The 24,122-nt window shown below is 42.3% G+C and overlaps 1 protein-coding gene across 2 annotated transcripts in view; it reads left to right on the top strand.

The window, feature by feature from the left end:
• The window catches only part of LOC125466884 (ubiquitin-associated and SH3 domain-containing protein B-like), a 150,105-nt gene that overhangs the window by 115,121 nt on the left and 10,862 nt on the right, over positions 1-24,122 (top strand). For both annotated transcript variants that reach the window (XM_048562006.2, XM_048562005.2), the window contains 10 exons: positions 774-972; positions 2,799-2,968; positions 4,542-4,750; positions 6,393-6,531; positions 9,181-9,301; positions 11,669-11,791; positions 17,555-17,647; positions 18,743-18,887; positions 19,306-19,412; positions 20,109-20,218. In XM_048562006.2, coding sequence (XP_048417963.2) covers positions 774-972; positions 2,799-2,968; positions 4,542-4,750; positions 6,393-6,531; positions 9,181-9,301; positions 11,669-11,791; positions 17,555-17,647; positions 18,743-18,887; positions 19,306-19,412; positions 20,109-20,218 — 1,416 coding nt within the window. The remainder of the gene's footprint in view (positions 1-773; positions 973-2,798; positions 2,969-4,541; positions 4,751-6,392; positions 6,532-9,180; positions 9,302-11,668; positions 11,792-17,554; positions 17,648-18,742; positions 18,888-19,305; positions 19,413-20,108; positions 20,219-24,122) is intronic.

Below are 24,122 nucleotides of genomic sequence, written 5' to 3'. Positions count from 1 at the left end.
TATTTTTTTCTCATGTCTGGCTCACATTGGGCTATAATTTTCCGGAGATACCAGCTGCCCTGTGATGTAAAGTTCATGTGCCCCATCCTTGAAATTAAGCAGGTTATTTGGTGTCACACATAGGATTCATGATCATTGCTTGAGATCTTAGTAGATACGTATCAGAACCTGATAAATTTTGCTTTCATCTCTCCCAATGCCAGGAATGTGGAGGCTGGTTGTAATTCCTGCACTTCTTTGACATGGGAATTTCAGCACGGCCTAGGCACTGACCCATGATCTTTTGGACCAAGGCCTTTTGGACTATCTTAATATGGTAGTGCTGCTATCCAAGTCAGCATTGGAAACACTAGTGTGAATAAAGCAGAAATGACTATTAAAAGCATAAAAAGTCTGTGGGATGAGGGATATCCCTGGGTTCTATGGCAGTGTGGGTTTAATGTATCAGAGATTGTAGGAACTACCGATGCTGGAGAATCTGAGATAACAGGTGCAGAGGTGGATGAACACAGCAGGCCAAGCAGCATCAAAGGAGCAGGAAAGTTGACGTTTTGGGCCTAGACCCTTCTTCAGAAAAAGGTTTAATGTATTACTGGGTTCTATGGCAGTTGGGATGAATGTATCACTGGGTCCTATGGCAGTGTGGGTTTACTGTGTCACTGGGTTCTATAATAATGCAGGAGTAGCAGTGGAGGGGAGTGGTTATTTGTTGCTTAATTCCCTGGATCTGATAGTAAGTGAGACTGACCTGGCTGCTGTTGTTCCTGTTTCAGTGTGAGGACAGTAAAATAGATGGTCTCTGTGAAGCTTTGCAGAACACAGTGAGCCGCTGGAAAGAGACCTTTCCTCTCCCCCTTCCCCTGGAGCTGTACACTTCATCAAACTTTATCGGCCTCTTTGTGGAGGAGCAGAGTGCAGAAATCATCAAGAAATTTGCTGCAGATTTTGCATCAGAAGCTGCAAATAAAGCAGGTGGGACATCTGATATCACTGCCCATTAAACATTGTGTTACCAAAGGCAATGAATGTGAGCAAGGATGAAATTGGACTTGATCTGTTAGAGCAAACATTCATTCAAGAATAGTTTGCTAGAATGTGAAGGAGCAAAATACTAAGATTTTCTTAAGTGAAAAAAAAGATTAATTTTGTTACCTGCTAACCCTGAAAGAAAATAATAATAAACGCACCATTGGAATAAATACACAAATACATGTAATGAGTTCAAAAGAGAGGGTAGGGAAGGTATCTTGTATAAACAAGAAAATGAAAACAAATTCAGTCTATTCCTTACACGTCCCTTGAGTTCTGATTGTGAAACCTAAGTTCAACACTGTTTATCTGTTGTCTTGCTTTCTCAGCTTTAGTGAGATTTCTAGAATTATGGAATTCTTGGTGAACTGTTGTTTTCTCCAGTGACTTTTTCACTGGACATTAATTTCCGAAGGTGAGAGTAAGCAAGAATAAGAGAGAGAATAAACCCTCCAGGTTGTGCTTTTAGATCCACATATCCCTCTCTTCTACCTGTGCTAAGCAAGTTACTGAAATATGGCCCATTTGTATAATTCCAAATCCAGCTCCACTCTTTTTTGCAAGCTGAACGCTCTTCAGGCAACCTTTCATTTCCCCATATTTTGGATTATTATTCATGTGTGAATTAAACAGTAGACGACAATTTCTTGATACCAATTTAATTGAAACCGAAAGAACTGCAGATGCTGTAAATCAGGAACAAAAACAAAGTTGCTGGAAAAGCTCAGCGGGTCTGGCAGCATCTGTGAAGGATAAAACAGAGTTAACGTTTTGGGGCTGGTGACCCTTCCTCAGAACTGAGTGGTTTCACTATTTTTGGATAGAATTATAACTTTGATGCTGCTGGTTTACGGTATTCAGTATATATTCCCTGCACTTGCCTCGGTCTATGGTAATCTAATCTCAGCAGCCATTTTAGGTCAGAATTTGTCTATTTTAAAAATCACTTTAGTCTAGAACATCTCAATTATTACAGTCAGATGATTGGAGTTGAATATCGATGTCCGTATTCACCATGATCAACCAGGGCACAAGAGGCAACATATTGACCTCTGAGTCAGAGGGCTGTGGGTCCAACTCAGGGTGGGAAACAAGTACTGGTGTTGCCAATGACACTCACATTCTGTGAATAACATTTTTTAGAAAAGTCCTGATTTAAATATTTGACTTCAGAAGTCAAGCTAAAATTTCCAATCCGGTATTGAGAGCTAGATAGAAACTATTTGGAAGCTGAGCAGGGTAGCTTTCTGCAGTGTCCTGAGGATCAAATTTAACCCATGATCAACATTGCTAAAAACAGATGATCTGGTCACCATTGTATTGACTGTGAGGTCTGATGTACACAGAATGTTCGCTGATTTTCAACATTACGACACTGAGAACTCTTCCAAAGTACTTCAATAGCTGTAAATGTGTTGGCATGTTCTTGGGTTGTGAAATGTGCAGTAAAAGGTCTTGAATATTTTCTTCTCTTTGTATTTCTCTACTTCCCTCTGAACTTTTGCTCCTGGGCTGTCAAATGTGACCTGCTAAGTGCATCTACAAATACAATATTTGCTAGCCAAGGTCATTAAGGGATAGGAAACCAAGGCAAGTGAACATGTTTATAAGATGGATCAGGCATTGTATGGTGAGACAAGCTCAAGGAGCCGAATGGCCCCTCCCTGTTCCTGGTAAATAAATTCCAATGGGCTCACCCATAAACAAATATTGTGTGTTTTCCTTCTCTTTATTTCTTTAGTCTCTCTTTCTCCCTCATTCTTTTGTAGATGTGCAAGTGGAACCCCACAAGAAGCAGCTTCATGTCACGCTTGCCTATCATTTCCAGCCCAATCACCTGGCCACACTGGAGAAATTAGCTCGTGGCGTAGACCTGAAGTTGGGCTGTGATTGGGTAGCTGCCATTTATTCTCGCGATATTCGATTTGCTAACCATGAGGTAAATAATCTCACACAGAAGAGTCTGTGTGTAGGCAAGTTCAAGTTTATAGTCACTATTGAAGGTTAAGGGGTGAACTGATTAAGATGTTCAGAATGATTAAATGATTCAATAGGAGGTAGAGTAAAACAGTGCCCTCTGATTGGGAAATCCAGAACACACAGTTATAATATTGAAATTAAAGCTAAGTTGCAGTGATGTCAGGAAGAACTTCTTACGTAAGAGGTGGTGGACTTTTGGAATACTTTCCTACTGCCTCAAAAAAAGTTTTTGATGCTACGAGATTAATTAAACAACTCAAAAAAATTGATAGATTTTTAGTTGACAAAACTGTTCAGAGTTAAGAAAATAAAAGTGGTTAGAAAGGGTTAAAAATATAGATGAGCTAAATCTTTTAGAATTAAGGAGAAGTGGTGACAAAGTGGTACTGTCGGTGGGTTAGTAATACAGAACTTCAGGCTAATATTGTGAAGACATGGGTTCAAATCCCACTGTGACAGATCATGAAAAATGCATTCAATAAAAATTAAAATTTCTGGGTTTATAAAGAAAGCCCAGTGAAGACCATTTCAGCACTGACAACTGTTGTAAGACTGTCCCCCGGTGTCATTTTGGGAAGGAAATCTGCCACCCCTATTTTGGCTGACAATGTCCGGTCCCAAATACTATGGTCAACTCTGAACTGATCTCTTAGATGGACAATAACTGCTGCCCTAGCCATCAATGCCTACATGAACAAATAAGTAATACAGATGATGGAACAGGCTCTTCCTATGCTCCTCCTACATGATATGCTTAATAGTGGGGATGATATAAGTGAAGGAGCCATGTTTCATTTTTTTCAATTCTTTCATGGGATCTGTGCGCTACAGAACCAGCATCTATTGTCCATCCTTAACTGCCTTTAAACTGAGTGGTTTACTGGGAAATTTCAGAAGGCAAGTAAATGTTAACCACATTGCTTTGGGTCAGGAGTCATATGTAGACCAGACTGGGTAAGCATTGCAAACTGACATTCGTGAACTTGATGGGTGTTTACGGTCACCTTTTGGACCTAACTTCCACTAATGGAAGTTGGATCTGAACCCATGTCCTCAAAAGCACTATCCATGCGTTCTGGTTTACTAGTCCAGTCAGTACCACTATACCACTCTCTCCCAATATCAATTTATTTTCCAGAGCCAGAGGGAATTACTGCTCCACCTTCAGCAACTTGACTCCACTAATAAATACACCAATCAAACCAACAGGTTATGTTTTATTGGATCATAATCTGGAGTTTGTTGATAACTGATCTGTCTGTGAAACCACATCCAACTACTGCCTCCAAGCATGATTGATGGGAGAATTACCCAATCATCTCCCTGGTGGCTAGGACTTGGGAAACTAGTATTGGCGCCTGAGAATGCAACTTTAGGGGAGGGAAGAGATGGTTTTGTCTTGGCTGTGCCCTAAATAAAATGTAAACAATTGTTTTTATTTTTTGTGTGGATGGGTTCTTTATGGCTTGTTCGCTTGATCTATAACATTTCAACCTATTTTCAATCCATTTCCTCTGTGCATTCTTTATCAGACTCTGCGGGTGATGTACCCATACACACCTCAGAATGATGATGAGTTGGAATTGATGCAGGGTGATTACATATTCATGTCCCCAATTGAACAGAGCAGCACCAGCGAGGGCTGGATCTATGGCACCTCCCTGGCAACAGGCTGCTCAGGGCTACTTCCAGAGAACTACATAGCCAAAGCGGATGAATCCGATACATGGGTCTTCCATGGGTAAGTGACATACTGCTGCCTGTGTTGGCAAAGAACAATGCCTGTATAATGTGACCATGGTACAGGCAACAGAAGGAGAATCTAAACCTTCTAAACCCATAACCATTACGATCTAGAAGAACAATGCAACAGATGCATGGGAACACCACCCACCTGCCTGTTCCCCTCCAAACCATTCCTCTTCCTGACTTAGAATCATCTGCGTTCTTTCACTGCCACCGGGTCAAAGCTACCTTCTACAACCAACCTCAAGTGCAACTTAGGTGATCCAAATGGGAAAGAAAGTAACAATGAATCAGAATCAACAATAAATGTAGCTTTTATTTTTATAGCAGCTTAATTTGTTTGGGTCTAGGCATCTAAATTCATGGCCTCCAGTAATGGAGCAATTAAGGACCTTTTGTACAAACAGTCCTTTCCCAATTTATTGTGCTTTCCTTACCTTTTAGACATCTGAAAATATTGAAGTACATTCAAGGCAAGGATGAATAGCTTTTTGGGAACAAAGGTAATTGAAAGATACTGGCATAGCATGGCAGTGGAGGAGTTGAGGTAGGAAATCAGATATGATCTTGCTGAAGGGTGGCGTAGCCTTCTGGGGAGCAAATGGTCTGTGGGTTGTTCAGTAGAGATGCAGTGCCAGACTTTAAGGGGCTATTTCAGAATATACAGGATAGTTACATTGCAACTGCACAGAAAAAAATCACTGTGGTTTACGAAATAAAGTAAGAGATAGTGTCAAACTTAAAGAACAAGCATATAATCGTGAAAAGAATGGGTGGTAGGTCAGAAGATTAGACAAAATATAAAAAGCGGCAAAGTATGGAGGAGAAAGAAGCTAGTGTACAAGAAAAGGCTAGTTGGAATATAGTAACAGATGTAAAAACATTCTATTGATGGCTTAAAAGTGTTAACAAAATTAGTATAAATAAAATCTCAGAAATAACTGTAAAAATGTGAGGAGGGGACAGACTCCAGAAAATTACAATCACCAGGGAAGTGTGACTGAGCAAACTGTTAAAAGATCCAGGTCCTGGAGTCTTAAAAGAAGTTGCTAGTGCGATAGTTGATACATGGTTATAATTTTCCAAAACTTCCTTGATTCAGAGAAGGTTCTATTAGATTGGAAACTAGAGAGTGCAACTCATTTAATTCAAAAAAGGAAAGAGACAACAAATGTTAGAAGCTACTATTAAAGTTGTTACATCTTGGGAAATTTCAAAATAATCAAGCAGAGTTAAAATGGTTTTGTGAACTTCATCTGAACTATCAACTTCCTTTCTCCCCGAGCACTCCAACCCCTCCCCCTCCACATTTCACTTCAGTTCTGGTGGAGTCATTTAGAATCAAAAGATTAGCTTGCTTTCTCTCCATGGATGCTGATTGCCCCGCTGTGATCGGCAGCATTTTTTGTTTTCAGTTCATACCCCTTGACTCTTTGTTAGTTAAGAATCTATTATGATTGCCGTAAAATGTTAATTTATGCTTTTAATGGCTTTGTTGGTAACTTATTAATGTTTACGCATTGATAATATATCTTATTGGATCAGTGATATCCCTGTGCTTGGAGAAATGCTTCATTATTGTGCTTTGACCTATCTATCTGGGTACTCTTGTATTCTCTTTCTTTTTGTTTGCTTAGCTCTAATTCATTTTTAACTGTGACTGCCCCTGCTGGTGCCAGCCAATGCGACAGAGCTTTTCGGAGGAGATGCCAGGAGGAGCAGGGACCGGGCGAGGCTCTCTCATTGCCAATGAATGTTATCTGTCAACCAATGCCAGTAAGCTATAAACTAAAGAGTGAGTGCAACAGCCTGTTGTTGAGGAAGATCCCACGAGATCCAATTCTGAATCCAAGTGGCAGTTACACGCAGTCTGACATTGACCAAATCATATGTTTAGGGAAGGAAATTGGTCCTCATAAATCAGGCAAGGGAAAAGCATAATCACAGGCATGCCCGTACTGACTCTTGGACAAAGTTATCCAGTTAATCCCATGCCTTTGCTTTATCCCGACAGACATGATAATATTTTCCTCTCAAGTCGTTCTCTAATTCCCTTATCACAGTTACTTTGTTAAATCTGCTCTCAGATCATAACACAGAGTTTTTAAAAAAAATCTCTTTGCTTCTTTTGTCAAATACTTAAATCTTTGGTTGAGCCATCTGATACTGCCAATAGTTTCTCCTTCGTTATTTGACCTTCTCCTCTCTTAGTAAAAGAACACCAGCTTTTGCAGTCTCTCACTGTGACTGAAGTCCTTCATTTTTGGTAACACTCTCTTCTGTGCCTTCGTAAGTCATGTTTTTAGAACCAACTGGAATTCAGCCTTAACATTAGAAGGAAGAATTGGATCAAAATGTAGAATTTTTGACCTCCCCGGTTCTTTGATAGAAAATGTGCATGCTTCGCCACCTGGTGGACAACAAGGACCAACATTAGACAGCCCAAAATGTTTTCCCCTCATCAGAACATCTTTGCAACATTTCCAGGAGGGATTGTGTTGTACAAGTACTAATACACTGCTGCCTGCACTGCACCCCACCCCGCCCCCACATCCCCAACTGACCTAAGTCAGCTGCTAAAAGAACAATGTTGCCATTGGGATAAACATTTTGAAACAAACATTAATGAGAAACAACGTAAAGCTAACAATGAACACAGATATGTCTCAATCTCACAAATATTGTCAGGCGCCCCTGCTCATCCTCCCCTCTCCGCTATTCAAAACGCATAGGGGCACAGGATCAATATTGTGAATTCTGTGGAATGAATGTTAGACATTTTGGAAAGATGAGGGATACTGACAGATGGGCGGATGAAAGTGCAGGGAGGGATGAAAGTTTGCCTCCAACTCCAGGATGAAGAACCAGGCTCACTTTGCAGATATATTGTTCAATTAAGGCAAACTTTCAACTGTGAGAGACCCACTTAGGAAAATATTACCCACTCCCTCTCTCAAGAGGCAGGCCAGTGGCCAGAGCAGGTTCAGTTGTCCACTGGAATTCTCATTGTCAGTGTTGACAGGACGTGGCTGCAAAGTTACAAAGCCATCTACAATCCGACCCCACCACCCGAGCCATTTTTCCATCCCCATCCTTGTCTGCCTTCCGGAGAGACCACTCTCTCCGCGATGCTCTTGTCCGCTCCACACACCCTCCAACCCCACCACACCCGGTACCTTCCCCTGCAACCGCAGGAAGTGCTACACTTCCATGTCAAGCAGATGTTCACCTGCACATCTGCCAATGTGGTATATTGTATCCATTGTACCCGGTGTGGCTTCCTCTACATTGGGGAAACCAAGCGGAGGCTTGGGGACTGCTTTGCAGAACACCTCCGCTCGGTTCGCAACAAACAACTGCACCTCCCACTCGCGAACCATTTTAACTCCCCCCTCCCATTCCTCAGATGACATGTCCATTATGGGCCCCCTGCAGTGCCACAATGATGTCACCCGAAGGTTGCAAGAACAGCAACTCATATTCTGCTTGGGAACCCTGCAGCCCAATGGTATCAATGTGGACTTCACAAGCTTCAAAATCTCCCCTTCCCCCACTGCATCCCAAAACCAGCCCAGTTCTTCCCCTTCCCCCACTGCATCCCAAAATCAGCCCAGCCTGTCTCCGCTTCCCTAACCTGTTCTTCATCTCACCCATCGCTTCCTCCCACCTCAAGCCGCACCTCCAATTCCTACCTACCACCTCATCCTGCCTCCTTGACCTGTCCGTCTTTCCTGGACTGACCTATCCCCTCCCTACCTCCTCACCTATATTCTCCTCTCTACCTATCTTCTTTTCTCCATCTTCGGTCCGCCTCCCCCTCTCTCCCTATTTATTCCAGTTCCCTCTCCCCATCCCCCTCTCTGATAAAGGGTCGAGGCCCGAAACGTCAGCTTTTGTGCTCCTGAGATGCTGCTTGGCCTGCTGTGTTCATCCAGCTCCACACTTTGTTATCTAAGTTACTAGACTCACTATCTTTGTTTTCAATAGCTTCCCTGTGGCCCAATTTTAATTTTTAACCTTCCCAGCAAAGCTCTGGCACAAATCTCAGAAAACTAACAGGTGGCATTATCTGTCTACACAAACCAGAGTATATCACAGTGGGAGAAATTAGTAAATGCAGAAAAACTTCACAAAGCATACCACTCTGAATCTACTGGGAAGTTGCATTTAGGTCAAATTGGAATCTAGGACAGAATGTGGAGACCAAACTATACCTTTTAATTCAAGTGTGTCATCTTTAATTGGGTCAAACGACAAGCATATCACTGAAATATCTCTGTGTGAAAGGGGACCCAGATAAAAATCATATTGTTTCCTGCAGCAAAGAAGATCACAAAAGCTTTTGCATTCCCTGTATTTTTTGATTGAACTGCTCGTCGTCCAGAACTGTCATCGAGAAATGATCATGTGTTTTGTCTGTAACAGATGGTGTCCAAAAACTCCCGGACCTGTCCACAGAAGCGGGATTTGTATGTCTGCCGGCATGGGGAGAGGATGGATGTGGTTTTTGGAAAACACTGGCTGACTCAGTGCTTCGATGCAAAAGGTCTGTCCACAAATTGGCTGTTTATTTTTACAGTCCAATGAGAACACACTTAAAAAGTGCTTGATTGATTGTTCAGGTACTTCGGAACATCCTGAGTTGTGAAAGGTGCTATGAGAGGGCAAGACTTTTCCTTTCGAGGGAAACTGCTCCACAAGTGACTCTTCATGTGACATGAGTACCCAGGCAAGTTATTCTGCCATTGTGAACATGTCTGCTGATCCCAAACCCATGCCTGCTTTGTGCTCATGTACACATTTTTCACTGGGTGTTTTTGAATTACAGTGAGGAATGGGAATATTGGCTAATTTTCTTGTTCCCCCAGATATTAGGAACTGGGTTACTTTTTCTTTGCAGCCTTACTAACAAACACATGGGAGGTGCATATATTACATACATAGTAATATAGAAGGTAGGAGCAGGAGGAGGCCATTTGGCCCTTCGAGCCTGCTCCACCAATCATCACAATCATGGATGATCGTCCAACTCAATAGCCCCGTCCTGCTTTCTCCCCATAAGCTTTGATCTCATTCACGCCAAGTGCTGTATCTAATTCCTCTTGAACACATTGAATGTTTTGGCACTAACTACTTTCTACGGTAATGAATTCCACAGGCTCACCTCTTCTTGGGTAAAGAAATGTCTCCTCATCTCTGTCCTAAATGGCCTTCCCTGAATCCTAAGACTGTGACCCCCTGGTTCTGGACACATCCACCTTCGGGAACATCCTCCCTGCATCTGTTTAATCCCATTAGAATTTTATAAGTCTGTGTGAGATTCCCCCCTCATTCATCTGAACCCCAGGGAAAACAACAATCTGTCCTCATACATCAGTCCTGCCATCCCTAGAATCAGCCTGGTAAACCTTCACTGCACTCCCTCGAGAGCAAGAGCATCCTTCCTCAGAAAAGGAGACCAAAACTGCACACACTATTCCAGGTGTGGTCTCACCAAGGCCCTGTATAACTGCAACAACACATCCCTGCTCCTGTACTCAAAACCTCTCACAATGAAGGCAAACATACCATTTGCCTTCTTTACTGCCTGCTGCATCTGCATGCTTGCCTTCAGTATCTGGTGCACAAGGACACCCAGGTCCTGCTGCACACTGCCTTCCCCCAATTTACAGCTATTCAGGTAGTAATCTAGTATCTTGTTTTTGCTTCCAAAGCAAATAACCTCATATTTATCCAAATTATACTGCATCTACCATTGATTTGCCCACTCACCCAACCTGTCCAGATCAAATGGATCAAGATAATTGCTCAAGGTAACCTGCATTACTTTTGATGACGTCTTTCTGTTTGTGCAAACTGTCAACTGTTTACGACTGGCAGCCATGCCTTCAGTTGCTTAGGTTCAGGATTCTTCTTAAAATCTTCCTGTGATCCAGCTTTAGTCATCTGACTAATATTTCCTAATTGGATTGATGCAAAATTTTGTTTGATAACGCCCCTTTGGAGTCCACTTAGGCTTCTTATTAAGTGGAAGGTGCTGTATAGATGCAGATTCACAATTGTGCTGCCTGTTACCCCTTGCTGGGTTGCAATGGCACAAATTATTGGAAATGTACCACGTGACAGCTGCAAAGCTGTGACAGGACAGCTGATGGTAAGGTTTTGCACAAATGTGAGTGACTGATGGATTTACTTTAATACATTGCTGATAAGTGTCAACTTTGTGTCCGGAGACTGAAAACTGTCAAGTTGGCTTTTGGGCTGTGGATCTTCATGAATATTATTGGATCTTCCACGCTCCTTCCTTAAGGCATCAGCCAGCACATTACAATGTTTCTTCTCTGTTTTGTTAGCCACTGGTGTTACTCACTGTAGACTTTGAATTGCTGCTGTCAATTCATGATTAATGTGGGGTCAGTAAGCTTGGTTGGCTGGTTTCAGATAGGCAGTGATGCTAACAGCATGGGTTCAATTCTTGCGGTGGTTGAGCTTATCATCAAAGTCTCTTCTTTTAACCTCACCTCTCACCTGAGGCCTGGTGACCCTCAAGTTAAACCACCACCAGCTCGCTCTCTCTCTCTCTCTGTAATGAAAGAGTAGTCCTCCAGGGGAGGGGTGTTCGAAACTAGAGGGCATAATTTTAGGGTGAGAGGAAAAAGGTTTAAAAGAGACCTGAGTGGCAACTAGAGGAAAGGTCTAGAGGAATACGGGCCAAATGGAACAAGTTTAGTTTGGCATGAACAAGGTGAACTGAAGGGTCTGTTTCCGTGCTCTCTGATTCTATGCCTGTGGGACCAGGTTAACATAGCACTAATGTCCCTTCAGAGTTATGAGTGTGCTAGTTATGATTTAGCTGCAGGGATTTTGTTCATATCTGTGAAGAGTTAATCTACTGACATTTACTTTGCAATAGGTAATTACATACGGTCTAATTTGAACATGCCACCAATTCTACCTCAGAGAAGTGGCGGCTACCGGGACTATGAGAAAGATGCTCCCATCACTGTGTTCGGCTGTGCACAAGCTAGGCTTGTCGGTGAGTTAATTCTGACAACACCTTTGAATCATTTATAACATCGTTGATGTTGTTTGTTTAATAATTTGCTCATTGTCCCTAACCATATTAGCTCTCCTATGCCATTTTAACTTCTTGCCCATGCTATAACATGGAATGTCTGGAAATGTTATTCTCTGCCACCTCATCACTTTTTCCTCAAGGCAGCTGTGTTACAAAGAGAGTCTTAGTGTGATCCCATTCGATTTTGATCGCTGCGTTTTGAGATAGACGTATTGGCCTCAGAGTAAAAACAATTCTCCTCCACTCCCATCTAATCTTCTTGCAGTTACATTAAATCTGTGCCTCCTGGTTCTTTGCCTGTATGTTAAGAAAAATAGCTCTGACTTATTCACTCCATCTTGCCCCCTAGTTATTGTCCACTACTATTGACAACTATTTCCTTTCAACCTTCTCTGTTTCAAAGAAGGCAATGCCAACAGATTCAATTGGTGCTCTTAACTGATCTTTATTAATCAGATTTCAACCCAGGAAAATGCAGTGATTTTAACAATTCTGAGAATGATTCTCCCTATTTGCTGTCAGGACAGTAAAGAGAAAAGTGATTCCTTTGGGGTGTTTTATAACTGTAATGATCCCCGTTGAAAATGCTGATGCATCCTATACTTTGGCAGCTTGTGAAAAATTTATGACTTTAATTGATTTTAAATAAAACGTGTGGTCCAGGTTCATGAACAAAACTGTTCAATGCTTTATGTGTGACAGTGACTCCACATGTCATGAGAAGTGGACAAAACAAGAGAGAGCTGACTATTAGAGTAGCGTCAATGAGGGAGACTAATTGGTAGCTCTTTCAGAGACCAGGTATAGGCATGATGGTTCTAAATGGCTTTATGAACTAGTTAGGCTCAAGCAGCGAACGATCCAAAAGGAATAGACCTAAAAGCTTAAATTCAATTTCTTTCCTAATTTTGAGGAGCAGTAGGGTGGTAAATTCAAGGAGAGTCTTGATGATCAATAGGTTCAGAGACATAGTCTCTTAATATTTTACAAATGCTGAGTTATCTTCCTGCTTTTTGAATTATTCAATCAATACCCATCTCAGCCAGTTTAATAATTTAAAATCATAGAATCATTCAGCACAGAAGAAGGCAATTCTGTTCAGCATGTCTACACTAGTTATGTTGGAAGATTGTCTCTGATTAGTCTCAAATTCGTCACTGCATTTCACATTGATCTGAAAATTTTTCTTGTTCCAGTATTACCCAAGTATTCCCATATTTATCCAAAGTTTTGTTTGATAACATCCCTATGGAGTGCATCGAGGCTTTTTATTATGTGAAAGGTGCTGTATAAATGCAGGGTTAAAATTGTGCTGCCTCTTACCTCTTGTTTGGCTTGTAATGGCACAAATGATTGGAAATGTACCACGTGACATATGCATGGCTGTGATAGGACAGCTGATGGCAAAGCTTTGCACAAATGTGAGTGTCTGATGGAGTCACTATGATGCATTGTTGATGAGTGTCGACTTTGTACCCAAAGGTTGGAAGACTGAAAAACCATCAGTTGACTTTTAGGTTGTGGATTGTTATGAATATTATCAAATGTTGTTACCCTTCCTCCTTAAGGCAACAACCAGCACATTGCAAAACTGTCAGTTGACAGTTACTATTGATCCTGGTTCTATCACCCTTTTAGGTAGTACACACTACATCATTACAACTTGCTGCATCATACAATTTCTCCATAACTGCTCCAGCAAAACCTCTCATGATTTCGATCCTTTTCTTTTATGGAATGTGGGCACCGCTGGCAAGGCTGCATTTGTTGTCCAGCTCTAGTCTCGCTTGACCTGAATGGGTCTCTAGGCCATTTCTGAAGGCAGTTACCAGTAGGCCACATCACTGTGGGTCTGGAGTCACATGTAGATCAGACAAGGTAAGGAAGGCAGATTTACTCCTTAAAGGACATTAGTGAACCAGATGGGTTTTTACAAAAATTGTTACATGGTCACCATTGGTAATGCTTTTAATTCCAGGTTATTATTGAATCAAATTTCGATCTGTTGTGTTGGGTCTGACCATTTTCCTAGGGATCTGAATTACAAGGCCAAGCGACAATACCAGAAGACCATCACCTTCCCTTGAATAACTCCATCTTCCTTCAACCATCTCTGATCTCTTGGGACTTAGAACATAGAACAGTCCAGCATAGCACAGGCCCTTTGGCCGTGATGTTGTGCCAAACTTTTACCCTAAACCTAAGGTCTATCTAACCTCCACCCCTACCTTATACTATCATCCATGTGCCTATCTAATAGCCGCATAAATGCCCCTAATAAGGCCGACTCCACTACCCTCTCCGGAAATGCATTCCATGCCCCTACGACTCTCTGAGTAAAGAACCTGTCTCTGATGTCTCCCCTATCTACCTCCACTTACATTAAAACGATGTCCCCTCATAATGGCTACCTCCACTCTAGGAAAGAGTCTCTGGCTGTCCACTCTAACTATACCTCTGATCATTTTGTACACTCTATCAAGTCACCTCTCATCCTTTGTCGTTCTAAACAGTAAAGTCCGAGCTCTCTCAACCTGTCCTCGTAAGACCTTCCCTCCATTCCAGACAACATCCTGGTAAATCTCCTCTCCACTTTTTCCAATGCTTTCCACATCTTTCCTGTAATGAGGCGACCGGAACTGGACACAATACTCCAGATGTGGCTGAACCCAGGTTTTGTATAGCTGGAGGATAACTTCACAGCTCTTGAACTCAATCCCTCTATTAATGAAAGCTAACACACCATAAGCCTTCTTAACAACTCTATCCACCTGGGTGGCAGGTCTCAGGGAACTGTGGACATGAAGCCCAAAATCCCTCTGCTCCTCCACACTGCCAGGAATCTTTCCGTTAACCCTGTGTTCTGCTTTCAAGTTTGTCCTTCCAAAATGAATCACCTCACACTTTTCAGGGTTAAACTTCATCTGCCATTTCTCAGCCCAGCTCTGCATCCTATCAATGTCCCTTTGTAACCGAGAACAACCTCCGCACTGTCTACAACTCGACCCACCTTCATATCGTCTGTGAACTTACTTATCCACCCTCCCACTCCTACATCCAAATCATTTACAAAAATCACAAATAGAAGAGGACCCAGAATAGATCCTTGTGGTACACCACTCGTAATTGAGCACCATGTTGAATATTTTCCATCCACTACCACCCTTTGTCTTCTAAGGGTCAGCTAATTCTGAATCCAGTCTGCCACATCTCCCCCTATCCTATGCCTCCTTACCTTCTGCATGAGCTTACCATGGGGAACCTTATCAATCGCCTTACTTAAATCCATGTATACCACATTCACTGCTCAACTTTCATCCATGTGTTTGGTCACCTCTTCAAAGAATTAAATAAGGTTTGTGAGATATAATTTACCCCTCACAAATCCGCACTATCATGAATCAAACTGTGCCTTTCCAAATGATTATAAATCCTGTCTGTCAGAGCCCTTTCCAATAATTTGCCCATCACTGAAGTAAGACTAACTGGCCTGTAATTTCCGCGGTTATCCCTATTCCCTTTGTTGAGCAAGGGAATGACGTTTGCCACTCTCTAATCTTCTGGCACTATACCTGTGGACAGTGAGGACGAAAAGATCATTGCCAAAGGCCCTGTGATCTCTTCTCTCGCTTCCCATAGAATCCTTGGATAAATCCCATCAGCCACAGGGGATTTATCTATCTTCAAGTTCCTCAAAATGACTAGTACATCTTCCTTACTAACCTTCACCTCCTCTAGCCTACCAGCCTGTTTCACATTGTCCTCCTCTACAACTAGGTCCCTCTCAGTTGTGAATACTGATGAAAAGTATACATTAAGGACTTCTTCTATGTCTTTGGGCTCTGTGCACAAATCCCTTTACAATCCTTGATGGGCCCTACAATTTCTCTGGTCATTCTCTTATTCCTCATGTACGTGTAAAAAGCCTTGGAGATCTCCTTGATCCTATCTGCCAAGGCTTTCTCATGCCCCCTTATAGCTCTCCTCAGCCCTTTCTTCAGCTCCTTCCTGGCTAACTTGTATTCCTCTAGAGCCTTTTCTGATCATTGTTTCCTAAACTTTATATAAGCATTCTTCTTCCTCTTAACTAGTCTTTCGACCACTCTCGAGAACCAAGGCTCCCTCACTCGACCGCATCTTCCCTGCCCACTAGGGACAAACATAAAGAGCACATGCAGTAAGCATTCCTTAAACAATCTGCACATTTCAATAGTGCTCCTCCCTGACAGTATCTGTTCACATTTTATGTTACCCAGTTCTTCTCTAACAGAATTATAATTACCCCTCCCCCCAATTATAAACCTTACCCTGCTGTATGTACATATCCTTTTCCATGACTATTGTAAAAGTAACAGAGTTATGATCGCTACTTCCAAAATGCTCTCCTGCTAACAGTTCCAACGCTTGGTCCGGTTCATTGCCAAGCACTTAATCCAAAGTGGCCCCTCCATGTGTTGGTCTATCTACATACTGTGTCAGGAATCCTTCCTGAACACGCTGGACAAAATCTGCTCCATCTAAACTATTACAACTAAAAAGTTTCCAATCAATATTTGGAAAGTTGAAGTCACCCATGACTACAACCCTGTGACTTCTGCACCTTTCCAGTGTCTGCCTCCCAATCCACTCCTCCACTTCTGTGCATTTATTAGGGGGTCTGTAAGAAAACCTCAACAAAGTGACTGGGCCTTTCTTGTTTCAGACCTTAACCCAAACTGACTCTGTAGACATATCATTCTCGAACTGCCTTTCAGTAACTGCTATACTAGCCATGACTAGCAATGACACTCCACCACCTCATTACCACCCTCCCTATTTCTTTTAAAGCATCTCACCACTTCTCCATTAAGTCCTTCACCCTTGGTACCAGTCTCCTCTACACCTTTTCTAAGTGCTTGACACCCTACCTGAACTTCAGCAGAATTAGACAAACTTATCCAATTGCGGTTTAACCTGTGCTTTATGAAGTGTTTTGGAAACTTCCTTGATTTTGTTCTCTGTGTTTGTTTTAAAGCCTGTTTTCTAACTATCTTCTTGATATGTTCTGTACTTTCAAAGATTTGTGTACATACATTCCGGGATCTCCTGGTTCCTGCATCTTCTTTAAAATTATATCGATGGTTCCCCTCCAAGCCACTCATCGTTCTAACTTGGAAAAATGTCACTGGGTCAAAATCCCGGAATTTCCTCCCTAACAGCATTGTGGGTCTACCGACAGCACATGGGTTGCACTGGTTCAAGAAGGCAGCTCACCAACACCTCAAGGGCAGCTGCGGACAAGCAATAAATGCTGGCCAGTCAGTGATTCCCACATCCCATGAGAAAATAAAAACAAATTATATTGCTCCTTTGTTTTAAGTGTAAATTTTACTTCATTACCTGAACTGTAAGTACCATATTTCTGCTGCACTTTGTCTATACCTCAGTCATTACTGGAGCAGCCAGGCAGCCCACAGAAATGACCATCAGCCCAACAATGGGGTAGTTAATTGTACAGCATTAGCTGAAATTGGCTGATTTAGTACTGACCTGGCAAGTGAAGTGACAGCATTGCAGTGCTGTATGGTTCAGTGCCACAGCTGCAACTATTAATGGGGGAGCTCTATTACAAACCACTCCAGTTCAGGATAATGAGGAGAAATTCAAGGAAACCCAAATAAATTCTTCCTATTCCGAGTTGCTTTTGGATGAATCTGATTGCTGGATGTGTTTGACTTGCAGGCGAGGCTTTACTGGAGAGTAAATCAACCATTGATTATGTCTACTGCTCACCTTCACTACGCTGTGTGCAGACAGCGTTCAACATACTGAAAGGTAATGTAACACCTTCCTATGTTCACAAAACCTTTAGTTGCCTTCTCCTGCACAGACTCATACAAAGAAGAAAATGAAATTATCACCTCTTCTGCATTAGGACTTGTGTCTTCACCTCTTGGTTTTCAATTCCCTTTTTCATTATGACCACGTCTTCAGCCTCAATACCGTTGCATCCTGAAATGTTTTTCCCATATCCCTTGGCTTTGGTGCATCTCTTCCTCATCTCATCCCCTGACCTTTCAACAGACCTGCTCAAAACAAATCTACTTGACACAGGCCCGTTGATCACAGGAATTCAAACCCAGGGAGACTTTGTGTGTGGAACTGTACTCTTAGGAAAGTCGGGGTGTGTGGAAGTGTAGTCCAGGGAGACTCGGTGTGTGTGTATTCCAGGGAAAGTTGGTATGCTTGTGGAACTGTACCCCTGGGGAAGTGGGTGTATGTGAGGAACTGTACCCCAGGCAGAGTCAGTGTGTGTATGGAATTATACCCCAGGGAGAGTTGGTTTATGTGTGGAACTGTACCCCAGGAAGAGTCAGTGTGTGTGGAACTGCACCCCAGGGAGGGTTGATGTGTGTATGGAACTGCACCCCAGGGAGAGTTAGTGTGTGTGTGTGGAACTGTACCCCTGTGGAAGTTGGTGTATGTGAGGAACTGTACCCCAGGAAGATTCATTACCTTCAGAAATAATGTTGATAAAGTTTTATGGTTGCAAGCCCATGGCTTAGGTACCCCTGTAAGAAGAGGCTGCTTCATTAGAACACCAGAGAGAAAAGTCGAGTTAATGTTTCAACTCCAGAAGGTCTGATGAAGGGTTATGACTTGACTTGCAATGTGAACTATGTTTCTCTCTACAGATGCCGCCAGACCTGCTTCAATTTCTCCAGGACTTTCTGTTATTGTTTCAGGTCTCCAATATCTGCAGTTCTTTGTTTTATTTTAATATACCAAGGGTATTTTAATAAACTATACCTCTGTTTAATCCATAAGCATATCTCTGAACTTTCAGTTGATTTTGATTCCTGCTCCAGTCTGACAAACAACACTTCATCATTCCTTGTCTGCGTCATTGTATTTTCAACTTATTCACAGGACTTCAGCAGGAAAACCAGATAAAACTTCGGGTGGAACCTGGACTGTTCGAGTGGACTAAGTGGGTCTCTGGAAATACTTTGCCAGCGTGGATGTCAACAGAGGAGCTTGCAGCAGCAAATCTGGGAACTGATACAACCTACAGGTGGGAATTGGCACCGTAAGTGCTCACCAAACACTAATGTTTAAATGAGACACTTCCCCTTTGAATGGGTCAAATTGTTTGCTCATGAATCATTTTATGGGAAGTACTTAAACCTTTTGAGAACTGTACGGGTATGTCGAAAAACCAGAGAATGACACAGCACAGGAGGAGGTTATTTGGTTTATGTTTATATGCTAGGACACTTAGAATCTGAACCACTATCAGTGGGAGATACTTGAGGTTAAAGTTTCCAATCTATGATTTGTATTGTGTCTAACCACATTTGGATTCCATGTGACTGTTGGGAAAGACTGAGATGAGGAGAAATGTCTTGTGAATATTTAAACTTACTTCCCTGCAAGGGCTTTGGAATGTGCAGCCATTGGGTATATTATAATTGTGTTTTTGTGCTTTGCAGGCCACATTTTCCCACAAGCAAACTGGGGATTTCAGAATCATACGAGACTTACATTAGCAGGAGTTGCCAGGTGATGAGGGATATCCTGGCAGAATGTAAAGTCAAAGGTAACTGCAAGACTTGACTGGTCCTCATAGTGCTATTTGTGAGATCTTGTTTGGAAATCAACTGCCAAGTGTCATACTTAATGCTAATACTGATAATGCTGATTAGGGCTTTTGTAGTGCTGTGGAAGTGCCCCTATCTCTCAGCCAGGATGCCTGGGTTCAAGTCCCATCTACTGCAGAAGTGTGTCATGACACCTTTGAATAAGCTTTGATTAGAAAATATTGAATGCTGAATGAATGATGGAACAGGCTCAAGGTGTATCTTGGAACCATAGAAATGATACAGCAAGGAACGGGGCCATTTGGCCCATCTTGTCCAAATCCTTTCTGATTCCACTATATATCCTTTCTAATCTAGTTCTGTGCTCCTATTTCTTAAATCTTCTGTGTTTTTTTTGTGCTCTTGACTTGCTTTGGCTTCTCTAAGGAAGCTTTTCTACCAGGAAGTGCTTTTTCATTTGAACCCATTTGATATCTCATCATTTTAACATTGCTGTTTGTGGGGGTTTGCTGTGTATAAATGACTGCCATGCTTCTTACATTACAACAACAGTCACACTTTAAAAGCACTTCATCCGATGTAAAACAACTTGGGACATCTGAGGTTGTAAAAGGCACCACAGTGGAAGAATGCAAGTTATCTTCCTCATGCTGAATCCTGAACTGAAATGATGTTGCCTTGCGTTTGTCTTTCAGGTAACTGTGTCCTGATTGTAGCTCATGCTTCCTCCCTTGAGGCTTGCACTCGGCAGCTCCAGGGTCTTTCTGCACGCAATTCCAAGGACTTTGTTCAAGTCGTTCGAAAGGTCAGTGTGTTGTGCATTCTGTGGTGTGGGAATGGGAAATATATTTTCAATCGTGGCCATAGAATGACTAAAAATAGACAGAAGCCATTATGTCTGCCGTATGTGTGCTAGCTCTCTGAAGAAGCTATTTACCTAAAGCTACTTCCAATAATCTCCCCATAACCCTGCACATTCTTCCTTTGTAGATAATGATCCAATTTCCTCTTAAATGCCTCAACTGAACTTCACTCCACTACACTCTTGGGTACCACATCTCAAATCCTAACCAGCTTATGACAGTGAAAGTTTTTGTCATTGTCTTGGTCCTAACTTGTTCCCAATCAATTGATGGCTCTGAAAACAGTTAGAAGTGAAGTGATTGTCTTTCACCCACAGTCACGCATGTTGTTGAAAATTGAAACTTTGAAACTCTGCTTTCAGGATTTACTTCTTTTAAATTTCAATTAATCTCTGCAACGGTCAGGTCAGGTCAGACCTACTGCAATGAAGCAAAGGAAGTAATTATTTCCACATCTTATACTTCTTTGCTCAGCTGGGCACCTGACACATTGAAAATCTCAACGTTGCATTTAACAGATATGGAGACAGTAGTTAGTTCTTGTACGTTCTGAATCTTTGTTCATAAGCATGCCTATGCTGAGGTGGTGAGAGGTGTCAATGTTGACTAGGAGTGAGTATTCATTGGGTGAAGTGGGGTGGCAGCATTGGGGATGTACGGGGAGGAGGCAGGAGGAATATTCGATATTTTCTGTCAAAGGCTTTGCTTGTTTCAAATGCCATGACTTGTTTTGGCTTCACTGGCCGAATAGGACAGCTGGAAAGAGGCTGCTGGCCAACTCTGAACAGATTAAAAGCACTGGGCCTGAAGGCAACCCACCTACAATTAGGTAAATGTTGAAGGAGTGACTGACAAATGGGAACACTGAAACCATCTCATGAGTTCAAAGGAGTCTCTGGGCAGAGACAGGCAGACTTAATACTGATTACATGGGAAGAAAGGAAATTTCAAAACTGTACTGCTTCCGTGCAAAGTGGTAATTGGAATTATCTGGCATAGTAATCATTCCGTGGGGTAATTGAGGCAGTTTTTACAAAGGGGGAAAGGAACAATTTGAAATCACAGTTGACTATAGTAATAGAGTTCTCAGAAGGGGAAACATGATAGGGCCATTCCTAATCAGTTCACAGACTCATAAAACCCCCACAGTGTAGAAGCAGGCCATTCAACCCATTGAGTCTGCACCAGCCCACCAAAGAGCATTCCATCCAGACCCACTCCATCCCCATAGCCTTCCATTTCCATGGTTGATCCACCTAACTTGCACATCCCTGAGCACCATGGGGAATGTAACATGGCAAATCCATACAATCTGCATATTTTTGGACTATGGGAGGAAAAAGGAGCGCTCAGACAAAATCCGTGCCGACATGGGAAGATGTGCAAACTCCACACAAACAGTCGACAGGGGGTGAAATCAAACCCAGGGCCCTGGTGCTATGAGGCCGTAGTGCTGTGCCTTAACTTGTCTTATAAGTAATCAAAAGGAAGTTCATAAATCACAGCCGATTTCCACCATTACGTTTTCTGTTGTAATCTATATTCCAGCTAATTCAGTACACTTTTATATTAATTTGTGTAATGTGAGCTGATGCAAGTGTGAATGAACAATGAGAAGAGACAATGACAAACTATTTGGTGTAATTTTGCATTGGATGTAGAATTATAGAGAAGCAAAAGAGATTTTTGAAAAATTGTTATAACTGGTCAAGAACCGGCATTTCATGCCTGAAAGGTGGGGAGATTGGATTCAATTGGCAACTTCCACAAGTGAATTGGGCACAAAACTTTTAAGAAGATTGGTAGCTCGGGTTGTGGATGAGCTTGTAGACTTCCTTGCCAAGCCGGTGTGTTGGACTGCAGATGTTCCATCACACTGTTAGGTAACATTGTCAGTGAGCCCCCAGCGAAGCGTTGATGTTCTGTCCCACTTGTTATTTATATGCCTCAGTTTGCTGGGGTGGTTGGTATTACTTCAGTCTGTTTTTCAGTCATTTGTATATTGGGTCCAGTTCAATGTGTTTATTGATGGAGTTCTGGTTGGAATAGAATAGAATAGAACATTACAGCACAGTACAGGCCCTTCGGCCCTCGATGTTGTGCCGACCTGTCATACCGATCTCAAGCCCATCTAACCTACACTATTCCATGTACGTCCATATGCTCATCCAATAACGACCTAAATGTACCTAAAGTTGGCGAATCTACTACCGTTGCAGGCAAAGCGTTCCATTCCCTTTCTACTCTCTGAGTAAAGAAACTACCTCTGACATCTGTCCTATATCTTTCACCCCTCAATTTAAAGCTATGCCCCCTTGTGCTCGCCGTCACCATCTTAGGAAAAAGGCTCTCCCTATCCACCCTATCTAACCCTCCGTTTATTTTATATGTTTCAATTAATGCTAGGTCTCCAGGAATTCCTGGCACGTCTCTGGTTGGCTCGTGCTATTATGTATGTGTTGTTCCAGTTGAATTTATGTCCTTCTTTGTCCATGTGTATTGAGACCACTGAGAACTGGTTGTGTCTCTTGGTGGAAAGCTGGTGTTTGTGTATCCTTGCTGTCAGGTTTCTTCCAGTTTGGCCTGTGTAATGTTTCCCACAGTCATCGCATGGTATTTTGTATATTATGTTAGTTTTTTATTGGTTGTGGGTTCGTTCATCTGTAGCTGTCACGGGGTGGTTGTTGGTTTGTGGGCTACCCTGATGCCTAGGGGTCTAAGTAGTCTCGTGGTCATCTCTGATGTGTCTCTGATGCATAGTAGGGTGACTAATGTGTCTAGCCATGTTGTGTCTTCTTCTTGTGGTCTGTTACGGAAGTAACAGTGAATTGTGCTTTCTGGGTATCCATTCCTTTCAAAAGTTGTGTAATTTCTTCTGGTTCTCTAACTGTGGTGTTAGGTCTATTGCCATCTGTTGTTAGGTGTTGGTATCTGCTAGTAGTGCGTTAGCTTTCTCAATGTCTTGGGGTCTACTAAGGATTATTATCATGCATCCGTTGTCTGCTGGTAAGATTATGATGTTTTTGTCTTTCTTGAATCTTTCCAGGGCTTTCTTCTCTTCTCTTACCTTTTCTGCTAAGTGTTGGGATTATCACCTGTCTCAGGGCCTGTTGTATTTTCTCTGTGAGTCCGTTGTTCTTTGGCGATTCCAGTGTAGCCAGGAACTCTGAAGTTATAATTCAGTCTGCCTACTAGGATGGTCTTCTCAGTGTCTATAAGTGGTCAGTCTGAGATGTTCTTAATCCATGTTTCTGTATTGTCCACGTCATTGTTGTGGGTGAGTATGGATAGTTTTTCTTGAATCTTTTCTTTGTTCTGGTCCTTTGTTGTTGTACGGTGATGGCTTGTTCCAGTCTGGTTGTCTATTCTTGGTCGGTTACATTGGAGTACAAAGTTTTTTGGCACGCAATTTCCCGTTCATATTTGTGGAGGTGGTTGTGGGCATAATTCATCATGACCCTTAGCAGTCTGTGGCCATTCTGCGCAGCTGTTCTTTATGCCTGTGGATGTTGGTAGGTGGTTTATATTTTATACATCACACTACTAGCAGATACTAACACCTACCAACAGATGGCAATAGACCCGACACCACAATTAGGGATTACAATTCGGATTACAACCGTGAAGGAGATATCAGCAAAACAGACTACCAGAAAATGAAGCGAGAGGGCTCCAACAACACCCCTCTTCTGTGGGCTCCCTAAGGTACACAAGCTAGGGGTCCCTCTTAGACATGTTGTCTCACTACCAGGTATGCCAGCATGTAGACTTGCCAAACAGCTACAACAGAAACTTAAATACTTAGTTGACAACACTACCCAGTCCATCCACTCCTCCCAAGAATTC

This window comes from Stegostoma tigrinum, chromosome 32 (genome assembly GCF_030684315.1).
Source record: "Stegostoma tigrinum isolate sSteTig4 chromosome 32, sSteTig4.hap1, whole genome shotgun sequence".
In the NCBI taxonomy this organism is placed as follows: domain Eukaryota; kingdom Metazoa; phylum Chordata; class Chondrichthyes; order Orectolobiformes; family Stegostomatidae; genus Stegostoma; species Stegostoma tigrinum.
Note: the sequence above shows the minus strand (reverse complement) of the source record. Positions and strands in the feature narration are given on the sequence as shown.